This window comes from Phocoena sinus, chromosome 13 (genome assembly GCF_008692025.1).
Source record: "Phocoena sinus isolate mPhoSin1 chromosome 13, mPhoSin1.pri, whole genome shotgun sequence".
NCBI lineage: Eukaryota > Metazoa > Chordata > Mammalia > Artiodactyla > Phocoenidae > Phocoena > Phocoena sinus.
This window is the reverse complement of record NC_045775.1, coordinates 51742539-51766460: the sequence shown is the minus strand read 5'-3', so window position 1 is coordinate 51766460 and position 23922 is coordinate 51742539. Positions and strand designations below refer to the sequence as shown.

Below are 23922 nucleotides of genomic sequence, written 5' to 3'. Positions count from 1 at the left end.
GATATTTAAGGAAGGCACAGATTTTCTAGATTATTAACTATTTCTTTCGTCACACTGCAGACCTAGTAGAGGGGCTTCCCTGGTGGCGGAGTGGTTAAGAATCTGCCTGCCAATGCAGGGGACACGGGTTCGAGTCCTGGTCCGGGAAGATTCCACATGCCATGGAGCAACTACCGAACTGGCACTCTACAGTCCGCGAGCCACAACTACTGAGCCCACGCGCCTAGAGCTCGTGCTCCGCAACAAGAGAAGCCACCACAATGGGAAGATTGTGCACCACAACAGAGTAGCCCCCGCCTGCCACAACTAGAGGAAGCCCATGTGTAGCAACGAAGACCCAACACAGCCAAAAACAAACAAATAAATAAATAAATTTATAAAAACAAAACAAAACAAACAAAAAAGACCTAGTGGACTATACCTTGGCTTCCATTGCTATTGCTGAGATGTGAACTCTAATTATTGATTTTTTGAAGAGATTCTATACTTTTTCCCTCTGGTTGCTTTAAAAATGCTCTTTTTGTTTTCTGCAGTTTCATTATGATAGGTATGGGTATGATTTTTTTTTTCCTGAAAGACATTCATTTTTAAACTAAAAAAATTTTTTTCTTCCAGTTTATTGAGATATAATTGACCTACAGCACTGCAGAAGTTTAAGGAATACAGCATAATGATTTGATTTACATACATTATTAAGTTATTATTGCAATAAGCTTAGTGAACATCCATCATCTCATATAGGTACGGAATTAAAGAAATAGAAGATTTTTTTCTCTTGGGACAAGAACTCTTAGGATTCACTCTCTTAACATTTATATATAACAGTTACATTTATCATGTTGTATATTACAGGATTTCTTATCTTATTGGGAGTCAATGAAATTCTTGAATCTATAAATTAATATCTCTCAATGATTCTGAAATATCTTAGCCATTATCTCTTCAAATTTTGCCTCTGATCCATTCTTTTTCTCTTCTAAGGGGAAACCCCATTAAAAACTTAGACCTTCTCACACAAAAACACAAATACTGTATGATTCCACAATAGAGGTAGTCAAACTCATAGAGACAAAGTAGAGTGGTGGTTGCCAGGAGGCAATGGGAATTGTTCATTAGGTAGAGAGTTTCAGCTTTGCAAGAGGAAAGAGTTCTGGAGATGGGCTGCACAACAGGAATATATTTAACGTTACCGAACTGTATGCTTAAAAAATGATGATGGGGACTTCCCTGGTGGTGCAGTGGTTAAGAATCCGCCTGCCAGTGCAGGGGACATGGGTTCGAGCCCTGCTCCGGGAAGATCCCACATGCCACGGAGCAACTAAGCGCGTGCGCCACAACTCCTGAGCCTGTGCTCTGAGCCACAACTACTGAGCCCACGTGCCACAACTACTGAAGCCCACGAGCCTAGAGCCCATGCTCTGCAACAAGAGAAGCCACTGCATTGAGAAACCCATGTACCACAACAAAGAGTAGCCCCCGCTCACTGCAACTTGAGAAAGCCCGTGCACAGCGACGGAGGCCCAATGCAACCAAAAAAAAAAAAAGGATGGCAAATTTATGTTATGTTTACTTTACAATTAAAAAATATTAGACATGTACTCTCTAGGTCTCTTACTTTCTTTTATATTTCTCATAATTTTGTCTGTCTGTGCTTCATTCCGGATAGTTTCTTCTGACTTTTATCTTTCATTTTACTAATTTTTCAGCTATAACTAAGTTGCTGTTAAATTTGCCACGGATCTTAAATTTGTTATTACGTTTTTCAGTAGTAGCATTTCTATTTGTTTTTATTTAAACTCTCTGTCACTTTAAAAAATATTTATTTATTTATTTATTTATTTATTTGGCTGTGCTGGGTCTTAGTTGTGGCGTGTAGAATCTTTTCAGTTGCTGCATGCACGATATTTAGTTGCATGCATGTGAACTCTTAGTTGTGGCATGTGGGATCTAGTTCCGTGACCAGGGATCAAACCCAGGCCCCCTGCATTGGGAGCGTGGAGTCTTAGCTACTGGACCACCAGAAGCTAAGGGAAGTCCCTCTTTGTCACTTTCTATAGTTTATAATTCCCTGTCAAAAATTTCTGAACTTGGCTTCTATCAACTTAAACTAGTAATCTTATTATGTGTCAATAATTCCAATATGTGAGTTCTCTGTCATTTATTTTTGTTGTCTAAGTTCTGCTGTTCCCATTCTTGGTAACTTATTTTCATCTATGTCAGGTTATCTTTGTATGCTGAATATTTTGTTTAAAAATTTTTTTGTAGAAATAATTTGAGGTATACAATAATGTTCTCTTTCTTCAAAGAGGATGTTTACTGCTTTTGCCAGATGTCTGGGGACCATGGCAATCCAGGATTACCTTAATCCAAGTTCAGGGCCTGAATTTCTTAGGCTACCCAAATAAATCAAAACCAGGTTGCTATTCAATCAAGGGAAGGTTTGCTTCTCATTTCCTCTTATTTTCTTTGGGATACCAATACAAAGTGTAGGGCTGGGGATGTTATTCATTAATGTCCCCATTCTTGGCATCCTAACTACTGGACCTGATAGGCACCAAAAGCTCAGCCCAGATTCTCAGCTGTCTCTTTCAGTTTGGTCATCACCTCCAGGACAAAAATGGCCCTAAGTGCTGGCTCACTTCTTTGGGTTCCCATCATCTCTTATATCTTAACACTAATTCCCCATTAGCTCTTTGATGCTTTTAATATAATCTTTACAGTTATATTTCATACTTCTTTTTTTAGTTACCTTTTGATGGGAGGATTAGTCTGAATTACTTAGTCTGCCATTACTGGAAATATAACTCACCAAATGAGCTATTCATATTTCACTTAGTCTAAGAAATCACTTTAATCAATTTCCATGATGTTGCACACCAGACTTAAAATACAATTTAGCTGCTATTTATTCCTGAATCCTCTCACAATGAATGGAATATCAGTAGTCAATACAACCAGTAAATAGACAACAAAAAGCCAAAGAGATACAACTCTTAGAAATATTGTTCAAAGTGATATAAATGTGACAGTTAAAAGAGAAGCTTGACCATAAAGAAATGCAATGACTAAATCATGTTACTGCAAAACCATAACAATAATCATGAATTAATGCAATTATCTTGGGCCTATCAAAGCGAACCCCATTTTGCTTAAAGTCTCATGCCCCATTTAAATAGCTTTGTGTGAAAAGCATTATCTAAAACTTTAAACATGAACATGAACATTTTAAGGGTAACCTGTTTATTACTTCACCAATAAAATTTCTGACTAATCAAAACTGTTAATTGATCGTAAATAAAACAAATTTCTTAATCCAGCTTAAATTTCATGATCCATCATTTTAATAACATCTATGGCTAATACTCCAAATTCCTTGCCCCTAAATTTCATTATACTCATCGAGATGAGCTCAAATACCTACTTTCTCTACGCCTGCACTCAAGCAGCTAAGGACTGCTGGAGAGAGTGATATAAAAAGGCATGTTGGATTTCACTGTAAATTCATGATCACCAATCTCCAAAGGGCTTTCAAACTGCCTAATAACCTACAAGATTTCTTTGGAAAATTCACTCTCCTGGTTTCCAAAAAGACTATTTCAAACCTTTGGTACTTCTTTCAAACCTTGGACCCTTCTCTCTTCCCCCTCATTCTTTTCTTTTTTAATAAAGAATTCTTTTATTTTTTTAGATTTATTTATTATTTATTTATTTATTTGTATTTGTATTTTTTGGCTGCCTCGGGTCTTAGTTGCTGCACTTGGGATCTTCACTGTGGTGCGCAGGCTTCTCTCTAGTTATGGCGTGTGAGTTTTCTCTCTCTAGTTGTGGTGGGCGGGCTCCAGGGCACGTGGGCTCTGTAGTTTGCGGCACGCAGGCTCTAGTTGAGGTGCGTGAGCTCAGTAGTTGTGGCACATGGGCTTAGCTGCCCTGCAGCATGTGGGTTCTTAGTTCCCTGACCAGGGATCAAACCCACCTCCCCTGCATTGTAAGGTGGATTCTTTACCACTGGACCACCAGGGAAGTCCCTTCCCCCTCATTCTTAGCAGATGACTTTACCTTCTACTTTACAGAGAACAGAAAAGATAATAGGTTAGAACAACTTATCATCCAAATGACAAAAACACAATTTTACTATTATCTGCAACCATCCTACTCTTCTCTCCTGTTATAATAGAGGGGCTGCCCTTCCTCCTCTCTAAACGAATACTGCCATATATGCTTAAAATTGCACCTTATCCTGCCTCCTCATAAACCTTGTACTATCAATCTCTCCTCCTCAACTGGATCCTTCTTACTGACTTTAAAAATGTCTCTCCTACAGTCTCTTCAGTAAGTGGTGCTGGGAAAACTGGACAGCTACATGTGAAAGAATGAAGTTAGGGCATTCTCTAACACCATACACAAACATACACTCAAAATGGATTAAAAACCTACATGTAAGGCCGGATACTATAAAACTCTTAGAGGAAAACATAAGCAGAACACTCCCTAACATAAATAGCAGCAATATCTTTTTTGATCTACCTCCTAGAGTAATGAAAATAAAAACAAAAATAAACAAATGGGACCTAATGAAACTTCAAAGCTTTTGCACAGCAAAGGAAGCCATAAACAAAACGAAAAGACAACCCACAGAATGGGAGAAGATATTTGCAAATGACGAGACCGACAAGGGACTAATCTCCCAAATATACAAACAGCTCATGCAGCTCAATATCAAAAAAAGCAAACAACCCAACCAAAAAATGGGCAGAAGTGTACACACTGCTGTATTTAAAATAGATAACCAACAACAAGGTCCTAATGTATAGCACAGGGAACTATATTCAATATCCTGTGACAAACCATGATGGAAAAGAATATAAAAAAAGAATGTATATATGTGTATAACTGAGTCACTTTGCTGTAGAGCAGAGATTGGTACAACATTGTAAATCAACTATACTTCAATTAAAAAAAAAGAAAGAAAGTAAAAATAAAATAGACAACCAACAAGAACCTACTGTATAGCACAGGGAACTGTGCTCAATATTCTGTAATAACCTAAATGGGAAAATAATTTGAAAAAGAATGGAAAAAATAAAAATATATTTTAAAAAAAGAAAAAAATGGGTGGAAGATCTAATAGACCTTTCTCCAAAAAAGACATACAGATGGCCAAAAAGCACATGAAAAGATGCTCAACATCACTAATTATTAGAGAAACACAAATCAAAACTACAATGAGGTATTACCTCACACGGGTCAGAATGCCCATCCTCAAAAAATCTACACACAATAAATGCTGGAGAGGGTGTGGAGAAAATGGAACCCTCCTACACTGTTGGTGGCAATGTAAATTGGTACAACCATTATGGAGAGCAGTATGGAGGTTCCTCAAAAAACTAAATATAGAACTACCATATGACCCAGCAATCCCACTTGTGGGCATATACCCAGAGAAAAGCATAATTCGAAAAGATTACATGCACCCCAATGTTCATTGCAGCACTATTTACAATAGCCAAGACATGGAAGCAACCTAAATGTCCATCAAAAGACGAATGGATAAAGAAGATGTGGAATATTACTCAGCCATAAAAAAGAAGATAATGCCATTTGCAGCAACATAGATGGACCTAGAGATTGTCACACTGAGTGAAGTAAGTCAGACAGAGAAAGACAAATATCATATGATACTGCTTATAAGTTGAATCTAAAAAAATGGTATAAATGAACTTATTTACAAAACAGAAATAGAGTCACAGATGTAGAAAACGGATATTGGGACTGACATATACACACTACTATATATAAAATAGATAACTAATAAGGACCTACTGTATAGCACAGGGAACTCTACTCAACACTCTGTAATGGGACTTTCCTGGTGGTCCAGTGGTTAAGATCCTGTGCTCCCAATGCAGGGGGCCTGTGTTCTATCCCTGGTCAGGGAGCTAGACCTCGCAAGCTGCAACAAAGATCCTGCATGCCACAACTAAAAGATCCCACATGCGGCAACGAAGATCCTGTGTGCTAAGACCCAGCACAGCCAAATAAATAAATATTAAAAAAACAAAACTCTGTAATGACCTATATGAGAAAAGAATCTAAAAAAGAGCAGATACATGTATATGCATAACTGATTCACTTTGCTATACACCTGAAACTAACACATTGTAAATCAACTATACTCCATTAAAAATTTTTTTTAAAAGACAGAAACAATAAATATCCATAACCTAATTACTGATCCATCTTCTCCCTTTCTCAAATTTCCCAGAAGAGTTGTTAATCACACTGTTTCCATTTGTTTTTCTTCTACTCACTCCTCAACCCATACTAATCTGGCTTCTGAATCTAGCACTCCATCAAAACAGTTCTTCGCACTTAAGAATTCCAGGTCACAAAAGACACATTTCTTTCATTATTTTATTTGACCTCTTAGCAATAACTGGCATCGTGGACACTCTCTCCATCTTCAAATACTGCTCCCTTGACTTTCATGACATTCTTGGTTTACTCTGTCCCCTCCTGATCATTCTCCTTTTCAGGATCATGCTTCTCTATCCAACCAATAAATGTTGGAGTTTCTCTAGGCTCTGTTGTAAACCCTCTGCTCTATGCTCACCTATACCTGCTGGCTTCAATTATCACTTATTTGCAAGACTTAGAAATTATTACCTATAGCCTACCCACTCTCTAAACACCAAAACCCACGTATCTAACACTCTTTGCCTGGTTATCTCATAAAGTACCTCAAACTCAAAATGTCCAAAACAGAACTCATGAGCTCCTCTCCAGACCTGATTCCTTTGTTGTTTTCCTCCTCAGTGAATAGCACCACCATCTATCCAGTAGCAGAAGCAAGAAACTGAGTCATCCTTGACTCCTCCAATCCCCTCTGTGAAATAATCCAATAGGTCAATTCGGTTTTATTTCCTAAATACTGAATTCATCCATTTCTCTTTGTCTCCACTGCCCTAGTCCAAGTCACTGTCATCTCCCTAAGACTACTCTGATAGTTCTCCTTGTACCTGACTCCACTGACTATTCCCTAAGCCGTTCTCCACACACAATTGATATTTTCAAAATCTGAAATAAAGAAGAAACTAAAGCACAGCCTAGGAGGTCCCGCCCCTGCATGGCTGACACCTGCTGACCTCTCCAGCCCCGTCTTCAGCCATGCATGTTTTTTTACAACAGGCACAGTTTCTTTCAGTCTCATTTACCCACTGTATTCCTTTTGGCCTTGCTGTTCTGACCAAAGGGGCTCTTTCCCTTCCTCTTTGCCTCACATACTCCTACCCACCCTTCAGATCTCTGTGCCAACTCCTTACGGAGGGAGGCTTTCCCTGATTTCAAGGTCCAGATCAAACCAGCCTATTACAGAAATTCTTCAAACATTCCTTTGCCTGCTTTTCCCCCCCTTTTGACATTATTGCCTGAACTGTAAGCTCCATGGAGGCAGAAACTACCCAGTTTTACACACTACTCTCTGCCTTGCACAGTCTGCGACACAACTTTGGCACTTCATAAATATTTACTGTATGGATGATGATGATGAAGACCTGAAGGTTCCTTTCGTCCATTCACGAAACTTAATTACATAACATTTTCAAGAATGTGAGTGATCAAGGACTCTAACCTAGAGCAATACTCATATATTGCACCAAGATATATGTGCAAGGATGTTCACTGCAACACTGTAATATTATTAATCTGGAAACAACCTACATGTTCATCAATAGGAGACTGGTTAAATAAATTGTGAAATACGCACAGCTTGGAGTATTACACAGCAGTTAATATTACACAGAATGATCACCTAATTATATTATTGAGTGAAAAAGGCAAACTAAAGAATAACATGAATAGTCTGATCCTATTTCCAGAATGAAAAACAACATATAGTTTGTGCCTATAAACGTATAAAACAAGGTCTGAAAGGAACTGTGAACAGTGGTTACCTCTAAGAAGAGATGTAGAATGAGGGAGTGGTGTGAAGAGACCATACTTACCTATGCATTGCTTTAAGTCTCTTTTACATGAATGTATATTTACATTTTAAAAACAATAAAAGAGGAAAAGACTTAAATACAAAGTGTTAGTGAGTGCTGTAATTACAAAAGGGCAACATTCAAAATTTACCTTTGTAAGCTGAGTGGGGTCAAACCGAAGAACCTTTTGGTTACAGCAGGGATAGATTCCAGTGCCAACAGAACTTAGCGAACTTCCTGCAGTAGGATAAATCACTGTTTCTGAGTGATACTGACAATGTGAAAACTCTATACACAGAAAAGCCTGAATAAAAGAAATACGTAAAATCAAGTATTATTCCCACAATGAAATTATACATCTCAAAAATACTTCACTCAAGACCACATACTGTATGTTCCATCACATAAAATGCACAGAAAAGGCAAATCTCTAGAGACACAAGGCAGATTTGTGGTTGCCTGGTGTTAAAAGTGAGACAGGGTTGGGGAATGGCAGCAAATGGACATGAGGGATCTTTCTGGGGTGATGGAAATGTACTAAAGTTGGATGGTGGTGATGGTTGCACAACTCTGTAAATTTATTAAAAATCAGTAAATTGTACACTTAAAGTGAGTGATTTTTATGGAACGTAATTATACCTCAGTAAAGCTATTAAAAAACAAAATCAAAAACACTAAGTTCAGATGAGTTAAATTGATCTTGATGTACATCTAATTTTATAATTGGCCAATCACATAAGAGGTTTTCCAATGGAAAAAATTAAATAAAAATTTGCCTCACTTATTCTTTGACATATTTTTTAAGGTAAATACTTAGCATCAGTATTAGTGACAACGATGGAGTAACCTTGAATCACTGGTGAAAATCTTATCGAAGTTTAATTGTAAAATTAATAGTCATGTTTCAGATACATTTATAAGCTGGTAAGATAATTTAAAGAAAATAAAAAGATCCTGAACACAAAAGCAAGAAAGGATAGTCTATAATTCAGAATTCTTAGTTGTTAGTTCTAATTATGATTTTCAAATAATAGATTTTAATTAAAATTTTCTGCATCTGATAAAAGCTATAAGGTGTACACTCAAAGTATTGTGCATACAAACTATTTTATGAGTTTATGAACTCTCCATAGTAAAATATTAAATATTATAAATCAAGACTTAATTTCCTATGAAGAAGAGAAAAAAATCCTTCAAATTTTCTGCATTCTGACATGCTAAACAAGTCAGGTTTTAGAAGCCTGATATCCTTGATTATAAGCGATACTCCATTGTGGGGAGGACCACTACACAGCTATTAAGTTAAAAAAAAACAACAACACACCAAAAAACTAACCTGACAATATCAAGTGCTAGTGAAGATGTGGGGTAACTGGAACTCCCATACATAGCTGGAAGGAATGCAAAGTGGTTCAGGGACTTTGGGAAACTGTTAGGCATGGTAAATGTTAAGCTTACATTTACCATCAATCCAGCGATCCTACTTCTAGGTAACTACCCAAGAGAAACATATTCACATGAAAGCCTGTAAGGGAATCTTTATAGATGCTTTCTTCATAATGGCCCCAAACTAGAAACACCTACAGTCCTTTGCTGGTAAGTGAATAAACATACTGGGATATATTCATATGATGGACTACTACCTAAGGCTAAAAAGGAACAAATTGATAGATACAAAAATGTGAATAAATTTCAAATCCATTTTCCTAAGTAAAAGAAGCTAGACTCAAAAAGCTAAAACTGGGCTTCCCTGGTGGCGCAGTAGTTGAGAGTCCGCCTGCTGATGCAGGGGACATGGGTTCGTGCCCCGGTCTGGGAAGATCCCACATGCCGCGGAGCAGCTGGGCCCGTGAGCCATGGCCGCTGAGACTGCGTGTCCGGAGCCCGGGCTCCGCGACAGGAGAGGCCACAACAGTGAGAGGGCCGCATACCGCAAAAAAAAATAAATAAATAAAAGCTAAAGCTGTATGATTCTATTTATATGACATTCTGGAAAAGTCAAAACTATAGAGACAGTAAACAGAACAGTGGTTGTCAGAGCCTGGGGTAGAAGAAGGAATTGACTAAAAACGGGCATGAGGGAATTTTTTAGGCTGACAGAAGTGGTCTATGCTTTGATTGTGATGGTAGTTACATGACTGTATGAGTTTGTCAAACCTCACAAAAGGATAAATTTTTACTGTATGTAAATTATACTTCATAAACCAAGGTTTTAAAAATTGTGGGGACATAGGGAGTCCACTGCTCTTCCTTCCTTCTACTGAAAATAATTACCCAAGTGAGAGAGGAAAAGAACTGGGGGCTGGGAGACCTGAGGGATTCAAAAAAATTTTATGTAGAACACTCTGGATTTATACATAAGACTAATTTGGAATGACTGCGACCAATAAAGATCTATTTATTCTAGAAAAGGATTTATTATAGGTACCTTCAAATAGCAAGCTTTCTTGTGCTTTTATGATAGACTTCATTTAGAAGAAAATGAACAAAACCTTTCTGGTAACACAATTATTTTAACAAGAAGGGCACATCTCATTAGTATCCTATCTGCAAGGGTGTTTCTGAATTTCTAAAGAAATTTATGGACTAACAGAGAAACAGTTTGGCTGGAAATAATGAAAGGCAGTGAGAATTCTGTTATCTTTTTTCCATTGAAAAAAATGTATTTGATCACTTAAAACCTGTTGGTTTTATAAAAATTCATCAAGTCATTGATTGTTTCAGCAATGGAAATAAAATAGAGGAAGAACCATAGTATGAGAAATGAAGTCAGATGCAAGCAATGTTTAACAGCACCATCGTTTTGACACTAGTTTCTTAAAAAGATGTCAGATATTGTACAAACACACCCTAATTAAACAGCATATATCAAAAGAGCCTGCTCTCAATGTTTGCAGAGCAGGATATTAAAAAAAGACAAAACTCACCTGATAACATCTTGAACAAGTTAGCCAGTTGACTGTTCCCCACAAGCGCCAATATACATCTCTCCAAGATTTTAATTCTTCAGAAAGACTATTCAAATACTCATGAACATCCCAAGTCTTATCTCTGGGGAAAAGAGCTTCAGTTGTTATATTATTTTACACACAAGCAATATAAACAATTTAGTTCAAACAAATATCTTAAAATCTGTGACATATTTCCAAGAACGTTCCCCAAAAGATGGCTGTGGAATGGACTACACTGAATGGTAGGTAAAATTTCATTTGGGAGTTTGTTTATTCTTTTTTTTTCCTGTGGACAACAGAAAAAGTTGTGACAGACTGAATGCCAAATTATTTTACTATGCTAGATAAAGCATTATAAATTAAATATAGTTTGAGCAGGCTCACAGTTGGAACTTAGGATTATGTTGCTAAATGGAACCTTTTATTCTAATTGTACATACTATAAAATAAGTATTAATTATTGGTGATTCTAAACATTCCATTAATGTATTAGTTCTTTATATTATTTTCACAAGGCATTTTCTAGTAGTTGAGTAATAAAGTAATGAAAAAGCAGGTCTTGGTAATAACACATTTGTAAGTTATGTGATATAAACTTATAAAAAAACAGGCAAGGCTTATAACTCCATTTGCTATGGTCATATGTAACAGGTTCCTATTATTGTCTAAGTCCCCAATCTTTCTGAACTTTTGTTAGTTTTGTCCTTAGTTCAATAAATAACAAAATGCCATCATGTTATTAGAAATTACATCTGTTTTAGGTTAAAGACATTTTTGAAAAATGTCATCCACAACTGATTTGCAGGAAAATACTTTGAATAAAACAACAAAACTGAATGTCGAAGTTAATATCCATTTATTCACATAGTAATATTAATAGTTATTGCTGTCAAAATGGAAGTAATTTTCAAAAGGTAAATCAAGTCTCAAGATAAAAAAGTATAAACTTTGATAAAGGAGGCAAGGATATACAATGGAGAAAAGACAGTCTCTTCAATAAGTGGTGCTGGGAAAACTGGACAGCTACATCTGAAAGAATGAAATTAGAACACTCCCTAACACCATACACAAAAATAAACTCAAAATGGATTAAAGACCTAAATGTAAGACCAGACACTATAAAATTCTTACAGGAAAGCATTGGAAGAACACTCTTTGACATAAATCACAGCGAGATCTTTTTTGATCGACCTCCTAGAGTAATGGAAATAAAAACAAAAATAAACAAATGGGACCTAATGAAACCTCAAAGCTTTTGCACAGCAAAGGAAACCATAAACAAGACGAAAAGACAACCCTCAGAATGGAAGAAAATATTTGCAAAGGAATCAACGGACAAAGGATTAATCTCCAAAATATATAAATAGCTCATGCAGCTCAATATTAGAAAAGCAAACAACCCAATCCAAAAGTGGGCAGAAGACCTAAATAGACATTTCTCCAAAGAAGACATACAGATTGCCAAAAAGCACATGAAAAGCTCAACATAATAATTAGTGATGCTCAACATCACCAATTATTAGAGAAATGCAAATCAAAACTACAATGAGGTATCACCTCACACCTGTTAGAATGAGCACCATCAGAAAATCTACAAACAACAAATGCTGGAGAGGGTGTGGAGAAAAGGGAACCCTCTTGCACTGTTGGTGGGAATGTAAATTGATAGAGTCACTATGGAGAACAGTATGCAGGTTCCTTTAAAAACTAAAAATAGAATTACCATATGACCCAGCAATCCCACTACTGGGCATATACCCAGAGAAAAGCATAATTCAAAAAGACACATGCACCCCAATGTTCATTGCAGCACTATTGACAATAGCCAGGTCATGGAAGCAACCTAAATGCCCATCGACAGACGAATGGATAAAGAAGATGTGGTACATATATACAATGGAATATTACTCAGCCATAAAAAGGAACGAAATTGGGTCATTTGTTGAGACATGGATGGATCTAGAAACTGTCATACAGAGTAAAGTGAGTCAGGAAGAGAAAAACAAATATCGTATATTAACGCATGTATGTGGAACCTAGAAAAATGGTACAGATGAACTGGTTTGCAGGGCAGAAGTTGAGACACAGATGTAGAGAACAAACGTATGCACACCAAGGGGAGAAAGCCGCGGGGAGGGTGGGGATGGTGGTGTGATGAATTGGGCGATTGGGGTTAACATGTACACTGATGTGTATAAAATTGATGACGAATAAGAACCTGCTGTATTAAAAAAAAATCCCAAGTGCTTATAATAACTAATGTATATTCCCTTTATTATATGGAGAGAAAAATGAAATATTTTAATGTTGACTGTGCTATTATTAACACTAGGGTCAAATGTCATGTGTTTCTCTGGGTTTCTGTTTTAATGTTTAAAATATGAAATCTAACATTTGTAGGGTTTTTTCTTTAGTAAAAGTACTGTACATTTTTAATATAGGAAAAAAAGCAAACGAAAATCATCCATAATACTATCACTCAAAGGTAAAACCACAGTTAACATTTTAGTGAACATGTTTCTAGTTCTGTTTTATAACCTGTTTTTTTCTTATTTAATTTACCACTAACAATTTTCTGTTTGAGTATATACTCTTTTACATTCTCAAAGGCTGCACATTAAGAATTGATTAGATGTTTTATATAGATATACTATTTTATGGATATATCTTAGTTCACTTAATCATTTGAGTGTTTTTTTTTACTTTTTCTTATTTATATAGAGCAATAAATGTCCTTATTAAGTGCTTTCACAAATCAACATTACCTCTCTGAATAAATTCCTAGCAGTAGGATACTGTCAGAGAATATACATATATATTTTAAAGTTTTTGTTATCCTGAGACATTATACCGATTTATAACACTCTCTCCCTACTCCCCAACTCAGGATGAGAACCAGTTTTTTTTTTTTTTTTTTGAGAACCAGTTTTGAACTTAAAGGGGAATTAAAAAGGACGATGCATTAATGGAATACTGACAAAGTATGAAGAATAAATTACAAAAAAATCCAATTTTAAAGACAATTTGCATCACTCACCAAAATTTATCTGAAAGTAAATTTGGTTGTCTTCTCAAAAACACTTATATAATAGATAACTAAAATGTTAGTGAAAAGAAATCATTTTAATGGCACTGATCAGAATATCTTTCAAGATAAAATAAAGCTTTTACAACAACTTTGTTTTGAAAGTAGCATCTTTCTAAATCAAAGTTGGATCATTGCAGAAAAGATATTATCCTATTCCTTATAAGAGTAGTTTTGCTTTTAATAAATACACTATTAATTCACATTTAAAAAGCTGTATTTTATTTTCACTACACCTTATATGAATGTAGATAATATTTCCATGTTGATCCACATTGATTTTTCCAGGAATGCAAGGAATTCTTCTTTCTGTTTCTTTTGTTAAAAGTTTCTTACACAAACAGCATCTATAACACAAAGATACAATCAAAAAAAACAAACAACCCGATTAAAAAATGGGCAGAGGAACTGAATTGACATTTCTCCAAAGAGGAAATACAGATGGTCAAAAGGCACATGAAAAGATGTTCAACATCTAATCATCAGGGAAATGAAAATCAAGACCACAACGAGATATCACCTCATATCCATCAGAATGGATATCGTCAAAAAGAACATAAATAACAAATGTTGGCAAGGATGTGGAGAAAAGGGAACCCCTGTACATTGTTAGTGGGAATGTAAATTCATGCTGCCACTGTGGAAACAGTACGGAGGTTTCTCAAAAAACTAAAAATAGAACTACCATATGACCCAGCAATTCTACTCCTGGGTATATATCCAAAAAAAACCCCAAAAAACTAATTTAAAAAGATACATGCACCCCCGCAATGTTCATAGCAGCATTATTTGTAATAGCCAAGATACGTAAGCAACCTAAGTTCCATCAACAGATGAATGGATAAAGAAGATGTGGTATACACACACACACACACACACACACACACACACACAAACACACACACACACACACACACACACACAGGAATATTACTCAGCCATAAAAAATGAAATTTTGTCATTTGCAGCAACATACATAGACTTGGAGGGCATTATGCTAAGTGAAATAAGTCAGACAGAGAAAGACAAATGCTATATGTTATCACTCATATGTGGAATCTAAAAAATACAACAAACTAGTGAATATAACAAAAAGGAAGCAGACTCACAGATACAGAGAACAGACTAGTGGTTACCAGTGGGGAGAGGGTAGGGAGGGGCAAAATAGAGGTGGGGGAGTGGGAGATACAAACTATTGGGTATAAGATAGGCTCAAGGATGTATTGTACAACACAAGGAATATAGCCAATATTGTGTAATAACTGTAAATGGAAAGTAAACTTTAAAAATTGTATAAAAAATTTGGGACTTCCCTGGTGGTCCAGTGGGTAAGACTTCACGCTCCCAATGCAGGGGGCCCAGGTTCGATCCCTGGTCAGAGAACTAGATCTTGCAGGCATGCCACAACTAAGAGTTCACATGCTGCAACTGAAGAAGTCTGCATGCCACAACTAAAGGATCCTTCATGCTGCAACTAAAGATCCTGTGTGCCACAACTAAGACCGGGTGCAGCCAAAATAAATAAATATTTAAAAAATAAAATAAAAATTGTGTTAAAATTTTAAAAATTAAAAAACAACAAAAAAGAAGATACGAAAACATCCAAGAAGAAAATTTCAAATGTAGTAAAATTAAAGAATTTAGCTGCATTATATAGCATACCAAAGAAAACCATATCACTGTACCTGTATAATGTTGCTGCATTATTCTGAGAATCTGGATTCAAGTATTCTGGATCAAACAGTCTCTCAATCTTCTTACAAAAAAGTTTACTATTAAGAACAAATGACCAACAAATTAATTTTTTATATCTACTTTATTAAAGTTACTTGATAGTGATGAAAATAAACACTGACCTATCTGCACATGTAGAAAATAAGACTAATAAATCCTTAGAGAGCCCTTCCTTGGGAATTTATAATAAATATTTAGTGTTCTAAGTAAATAAACCTACTAATGAGAACTGCCTGATCAAGAATCCATTTTCATAAGAAAAATGAGACAGATGGATATCTACCCCTCTTTCAGTCCTTTGTTAAGGAATATTCAAGACCGAGGATTTTGGAAAGTTAACAATCCTGGGTCTATCAATAATTTGGTATGTGATCTTTGGCAACTTAACATCTTTGAACCTTATTTTCTCCCTCTATGAAATGGGGTTAGTTATTTCAAATGCATAAGATTTTATGAGGGTTAAATGAGATAGTCTTTTAAAGAGTGCCAGACAGTATTAAACATTCAATAAATGTTAATACTTTATTACTATGCATAATATAATAATGTTCTGCATGAACTTTAAGTCTTCTAAGTATGTCATTAATTCCAAGTGTACACCCTGACTGTCTCCATTTTCTCTCAAGTAATGACTGCTATTAAAGGCCAATCTGGATTTAGGATCCTGATTCCATTTTCAAGTATTTAGCTCTTGGATAATTCCCCTGTGTCTCATTCCCCTTAAGGACTAAACTCTTAGATAATTCCCTGCACTATCAATTTCTCCCACTATAAGGAATCATCCTGATCAGCATATAGAAATATAATCTAGTAACTCCCTTCTTTAAAAAAAAATCATTTCTTGAGCCTACCTATCTATAATAGCTACTGCTGAATTTTTCTGCAATCATTCAGAGCAAAACATCTGGAAAAAAGCTGTTTAAATCCAACTGGCCACATTTCTGTTCTCATCTTACCCTACAGGGTAGCAGCATTCCACACATTTGACCACTTAATCACTTTCTCCTTTTTGAAACCCTCTTTCCTTTTGCCTTCCCTTTGACCCCCGGCTCCTCCTTCTCAGGCTCCTCACTGGCTCCTCCCTTGTTGAACCTCCAAATGTTGGACAGTCTTTATCAATACTCTCTTGCTAACAATTAGAAAATAAAATAAATAAAAATAGCTTTTACAATAGCACCAAAAAATTCAAATGCCTAGGAATAAATTTAGTTAAAAAAGGAAAAGTATCTCTCACTAAAAACTATAAAACATTGCTAAAATAAATGGAGGGTTATACCGTGTTCATGAACTGAAAGACTCAATATTATTAAGATGTCTCTTTCCAAATCTACAGGTTGAATATTAACCCTCAAATCTGCAGGGTTGTGTGTGTGTACGAGAGGGAAAGAAGAGAAAATGGGCAGGCTGATTATAAAATTCATATGGAAATGCAAAGTATACAAAATGACCAAGACAGGGCTTCCCTGGTGGTGCAGTGGGTGAGTCTGCCTGCCGATGCAGGGGACACGGGTTCGTGCCCTGGTCTGGGAAGATCCCACATCCCGCGGAGCGGCTAGGCCCCTGAGCCATGGCCGCTGAGCCTGTGCGTCCAGAGCCTGTGCTCCGCAACGGGAGAGGCCATAACAGTGACAAGCCCGCGTACCGCAAAAAAAAAAAAAAAAAAAAAAATGACCAAGACATCAATCTTGAAGGAAGGCAAAGCTGGAGAATTCAGATTACTAGATACAAAAAAACATTAGAAACATACTGTACTTAAGACAGTGTGCTACTGATAAAAGTACAGACAAAGAAATGAACAGAACAAAATGGAGAATTCAGAAAGAGACCTCACATGTATAGTCTCCTGATCTACAGTAAAGGTGCCACTGCAATTCAGGGGACAGCATATGGTATTGCTAGGAAATCTCATTCACTTCCATGGTTTCAAACCTCACCTACTCTTATATTTCTATTTTAAGCCCTGACCTCTGACCTAAACTTCAGACTTACATATCCGACTATCTCCTTGCCATCCTACCTGTGTGTCCAAGAAGTATATTAAATAATCTTAACAAGACCCAAACCCATCTCCTGATTCCCCTCACCCCAGTCATTGCCCTCTCTATTAATGAAACTAGCACACTTAGTTGCTCAACCTTAAAACCTAGTAATTATCCTAAAATACTTTCTGTCTTCCCACATCATTCCATTTGAAAATCTGTCAAATCTTTCTATTAACATATTCTGAATCCATCTACTTCCTTCAAGCTCCCCTGCCTCCACTCTAGTCCAAAGCCTTTCATCTCTCACTAGACTGCTGCACTAGACTTCTAATAGGTCTTGCTTCTTATATTCTTATAGTCTATTCTCCACACAGAGTAGACTGAGCTCTTAAAAACAAATCAGATCATGCCACTCCTCTGCTTCCATTCCACCTAGAATAAAGTATACACTCCTTGCTATGACTTAAACAGCCCCTAAGTGCTGCTGACCTCATCTCATATCACTCTGCCCCTTTATACTAAGGCCTGTCTTAATAATTTTTAACATAATTCACCACCACAATCTGCTTATATGTGTCTTATTCAGAGTAACCAATTTAATTACTAATTTTTACCTGAGCCACTGGCTCAGGATATATTTTACTTCATTTAAAATAAAATGGAGGGCTTCCCTGGTGGCGCCATGGTTGAGAGTCCGCTTGCCGATGCAGGGGACATGGGTTCGTGCCCCGGTCCGGGAAGATCCCACATGCCGTGGAGCGGCTAGGCCCGTGAGCCATGGCTGCTGAGCCTGCGCGCCCGGAGCCTGTGCTCCACAACGGGAGAGGCCACAACAGTGAGAGGCCCGCGTACCGCAAAAACAATAAAATAAAATGGAAATAGATTTCTAAATATATTCTAAATATAGAATTTTTACTAAAATGAAATAGAAATAATACATTTCTTCTAATAGGAACATTACTTTTAAAATTAAATTTAGGGACTTCCCTGGTGATCCAATGGTTAAGACTCTGTGCTTCCATTGCAGGGGGTGCAGGTTCGATCCATGGTCAGGGGACTAAGACCCACATGCCGTGCGGTGCCACCAAAAGTTTTAAAAAAATAAATAAATTAAATTAAAATTTAAAAATTACCTCCTAAACTTATCTTTCTTGTCCTTTAAATCATCAATTTCACTGTGTGTGAATAGATCAGCTATACGTGTAAGAAGATTTGCATTAATACAATTCATGTTGCATGGGGTAGCTACTATGGCATTCATATTTTTGTGGCAATACTGAATACACTGTTCAACCTAAACAAAAAACACAATAGAAAATGAATATTGAAGATAGTAGCATAAAGGATAATATCATATCAATACTTTTCAAAGATAAGATTCATTAAAAGGCTAATCCATGTATTGCTACACAATCACTTAGTTCTGCCTATTTGGGTTAATCTACACTGTTCCAAAGTGGTCTAGCAGGTCAAATTTGTACAAACATAGCTAGAAAAATAATTTTCACACTTCTTAGAATATTTCAAACAATAATGTAATGAACATCTTTCATGACTGTGGCAGATATAAATTTTAGTCCACAAACTCAAGGGTACAAGATATGTGACTTCCTATAACTAAACTTAGTGATAATTTTAAGCCTCCGTTTCTCTGAGTGGCAGAAACACAATTTCAGTCACTTCAGGGTTTTCTCAGTTGTGTTGTGCTTGCTCTCTGACTACTTTCTTCCCCTTTCTTCACTGTGAGGTGTATTTATTTACTTTTTGAGGTAGATTTGGGTTTTGGGGAAAAACAGCAATGGTTAATTATGCATTCTTCTAAATATTTTGCTATGGCATAAGAATCATCCTTTAGGGCTTAGATTTCAAAAATCAAAACTCAGAGACTCTTTTAGTCTCTGCTTTTTTTCTATAACCCTCCCCTGAAGCAATAAATACCAACAACTGAAAGGAGAAGGACTAAGGAGTACAAAGAATACAGGGAACTAATAAAATTTCAAACAAATAAACTTCACATCTGTTAACACAGCAAAGGGGTATTTTGCTCTGCTTAGTTTTACCAGAGGTTAAAAGCAAATATTCATTTAAATGTTAATTTAAACCACAAAAAACATATAAAAAACATTTGAACAATAAAGAAATTTATTAAATAAAAGGAAAAAGAAGAAAAACAAATATACTTAATGTTACAGCTTGATATGTATATATTATGCTTTTATGTTTTATCAACTATTCTTAAACAACAGACATGAGCATGTGGTTTACACATACAAAATTACATTTTTTAGTAGTTGGGTGTTTGTTCTTAATTCGCTGAACTATAAATGAAAGACACAAATAAGTAAAACATGCTTAAACCAATTACTTTAATAGTAAAACAAATGTATTCCAATTAATTTTCATTTAATTTGGTTTCAGAGCAAAATCCCTTTTGGCGTAAAATTAATTCTGTGTAGTTTCACCTAATGCAACAGCTAACTCCTCCCTTGAGGATAAATTGTTTGTTTTATAGGCATCATATACTAATGATACATAGTAGCCTTAACAATAGCCTTCCCAATAGAACAAAGTACCTCCAAACACCAGCAGTTTATTCTAATGAATCACACTCTTGAATTAACAATTACGTCAGGAAGATGTCTTAGAATTTTCTAGATACTTGAAGGAAACATCAAGTTGTACGTTAAATCAAGTATGGGTGAATAGAAGAGCTTGAATCTCTTATTAATACTTACTAATGAATCCATTTTCAAAAATTCTGAAGAAATAAGAATTGAAATGACATTTCCTGGCTCTAAAAAAAAAAGAGAGAAAAATTAAATTCTCCTTTGGATTTGTACCTCAATCTCCTTAGAACAGGCCCTTCTCACCTTAAAAGAGGATGTTACTTTAATAAGAACAATTTAATAAAATCTTACTATGGCTTATATACATGAAAGAAAGAAAATGCAATGTTAAAACTTACAGTATAGAGAAAATGCATAGTAAATTTGCCTTAGAATTAGATTCATACCAAGTAAAAAGACTCCAGCTAAAGATATGATATATGCAAACTCCTCCTTAACTAAACCAGGGAAAAGGATAATTAAAGTTGTGAATATAACTCATCACACAAAAATGACAGTGAAGCTACTTCAAATGTGGTTCAAATGATTGTTATGAACAAGTAATTAATTTAAAAGATTCTGAAAGATAATATAAAATTTACTATTGCAGAAATACAAAATTACTTCCTAAAGGCAGACTTCGGAGGCACAACCAGGGAAAGGGGGATGCCGGCTGATGTTATCTATCATTTTAGTAAAACATCTTCAGTCATCTCCCATGAGGTATATTTTTAAGAAAAAGAAAAAAACTGTGATTTTTACCATTATAGTACTAAGACAATCCTCCTAAATAAAGGACTATGCAGGCAATGATTAAAATAAGTAATCCCAATCTTTCCTTAAGTAACAATTCTAGATTAAAGGTTCTCAAAGAGCAATGGTAAACGGAGGAAGGAGCTGGTGAAAAAGTTCCTCAGGAAAATATAATATAACCCATTCCAATTAAGACACAAGGTCTGGATTATCAGCAATTTAATTAAGCATTTTGGTAGTTTTCCTAGTTAGAATAAAGATTGCTTTTATAAAAGCTTACATTTGTAGCCACTGATTTAATGTCCAAGATTACAGAGACACCAGTTTTGCACCATTTTTTTAACCTGTACTATGTTCTTAAACATACTAGATCAAACAGTAATTTTTTTCTCTCTAGGTATTTTGATTTTTATTTCACACATACATATCTGCATGGTCTGGAATCTCTGGGCTCTGACTGATTGAAAATTTTGAGTTAGCAATTTTGTAATTTTAAGGACCATTAGAAACCTTTTTTATTAATTTGCTCACAAAAATGTATTAAATTATGAACTTCCTCAGAAGACTTCTTACATACTGTCAGTATAGGTTTATTTACTAACAAGAGTCTAGAAATATTTTGCTACTACAGTAAATTGCAATTCTCATGCACAGAAAGACTTTATTAAACCACCAGTGTGATTTCCTATACAAGTCAATGCCCCAAAAAGATTACTTAGTAATTAGTCTTCTGATCCTCTAGAACACTGGTTCTTAAACTTTTACTCTCAAGACCCCTTTAAAAAAATCTTAAAAACTGAAATTCCTGGAGAGCTTTTGTTTATGTGGGTTATATCTATCAGTATTTACCATATTGGAAATTAAAACAGAAATTTAAAAAAATTCATTTAAAAATAATGAACTAATTACATATTAACATATTTTATGAAAAATAACTATATTTTCCAATAGAAACAAAAAAATAGGTGAAAATAACACTGTTTGACATTTTTTTATAAATCTCTTCAATGTATGACTTAAGGGAAGACAGCTAGATTCTCTTGTATGTTTCCACATTGAATTTGTGAGTAGTCTTTCTTAAAGGTTAGTTGCAATGGGAATTGAAATCATATCAATGAACTTTTCCTATTCTGCTATCTCAAATCCACTGATTTATCTTGTACTTTGAGTGGACCTTCAACCCCATGCAAGATTTTTTTTAACATCATGCATTGGTCATTAGGAAGATATTGGTTCACTGAGTTACGCAAATCTTCCAAATGTTGAAACATTTCATTGCACAATACACACACACACACAAAATCTCACCAGTCTCATCAGAAACATCTTTAAATATTGAGGAACTGTCAAGTACATGCAAGCAGATACAAATTTTCCAATACGCTAAGTCTCAATTGAAAGCTTGAATTTTATCATTGGCAACAAATATTGTTAGTTGTTTCCCTTTAGTTGACTGGTTCATTGAATTCATTTTCAAGAAAATATTTGTCTGGGGAGTTCCCTGGTGGCCTACTGGTTAGGATTCTGGGCTTTCACTGTAGTGGCCTGGGTTCAATCCCTGGTCAGGGAACTGAGATCCTGCAAGCTGCATGGTGTGGCCAAAAAAAAAAAAAAAAAAGAGAGAGAGAGAAAGAAAGTATCTGCCAAATGCCTAAGTCTGAATAACCATAACTTGTCAGCCATTCTTCCAAGTAAAAATGGTTTCGTAAAACAGCAGCTAGTTTGCAACTCAAGCAACTGTACAAATGCTTTTCCTTCAGACAGCCATCATACTTTGGTGTGCAGCAGGAATGCACTTCCTGTGTCATTACACAGAATATCAAAACAATGTATACTCAAGAGTCAAGAGTTAATAAAATTAGTAATTTTTACTGCCTCATCAAGGATATTCTTAAGTGAAAATGTTTTTTGTTTTCTTTTTTCCTATGAGCACATGGTGTTGAAGAACACAGTGACCACTAAGACAGTGTGATGCTCCTTCCTTGATGTGTGCTAAAGCTCCAACAGTTTTATCCTCCATTACTTCTGCACCATCTGAACAAATGTCAACACAGAGAGAAAGACAAGCAACATACTGGCATTATTAAGCAGATTCTCTTGACCTTGTGGATCCTCTAAAAGGATCTTTAGGACTCCAGTGGTTGGCCACTGTACCATACAGTGAAAATAGCTGATCTAGAGACCTGTCCATTTGCCATAAATTCACTATAATTGGCTTACAAAGGGTGAGGTATCAGTTTCCTAAAAGGTGATTACTAATCTGAGCATAAATACTAATGCTTGAACAATTTTCCACATTTCATGTTTGGCCTGAAGCAACTTCCAGCTGACACAAAAATTGCGCTACAAAATAAGCAATAGATTGTCTTTTACCTAAAGTGGGCATCTCACAACCTTTATTCTCCTTAGTGTTCCTTTTAACATATTTTATCAACCAGTTGAAAATGTGAACGTCACAATGAACTGAAATGTCCACCTCTTCCCAGCGCTGGGCATCCACAGATAAATATTCAGCAAAGTACTTCATTTCTGATATCAAAAGATCTCGTGGGCAAATAAAATCTTCTTTCAAGTTTTTTGCTTCATCACATACATGGATCACCATGTTTGGCCTTCATAAAAAATGTTACACAGAAACGAAATTATTAGAATTTTAGAAAAGGAGCCAATAATATTGACATTTATTGGAAGTATGAGAACAAGATATTTTTCAAGGTTTTAACCACACATCAGTTTTACAGGGTTTGACATTCAGAAGTTTTCATAAGTGTCTTGCTAACCTGATCTGTATCTGAAAATTGACTAATTTTAGTTAAGCTATTGATTTAATAA

General features: G+C 35.7%; 1 protein-coding gene across 6 annotated transcripts in view; it reads right to left on the bottom strand.

Annotated features, from left to right (window-relative positions):
* KIAA1841 (KIAA1841 ortholog) overlaps positions 1 to 23922 on the bottom strand; it is a 72365-nt gene that overhangs the window by 33211 nt on the left and 15232 nt on the right. For all 6 annotated transcript variants that reach the window (XR_004352989.1, XR_004352988.1, XR_004352990.1 and 3 more), the window contains 7 exons: positions 23464 to 23702; positions 20467 to 20525; positions 18865 to 19025; positions 15701 to 15787; positions 14252 to 14362; positions 10907 to 11030; positions 8131 to 8283 (listed from right to left, as the gene is read on the bottom strand). Coding sequence is in view for 3 of the 6 variants with exons in the window: in XM_032653583.1 (XP_032509474.1) it covers positions 8131 to 8283; positions 10907 to 11030; positions 14252 to 14362; positions 15701 to 15787; positions 18865 to 19025; positions 20467 to 20525; positions 23464 to 23702 (934 nt within the window). In the remaining 3 variants the exon portion in view is untranslated. The remainder of the gene's footprint in view (positions 1 to 8130; positions 8284 to 10906; positions 11031 to 14251; positions 14363 to 15700; positions 15788 to 18864; positions 19026 to 20466; positions 20526 to 23463; positions 23703 to 23922) is intronic.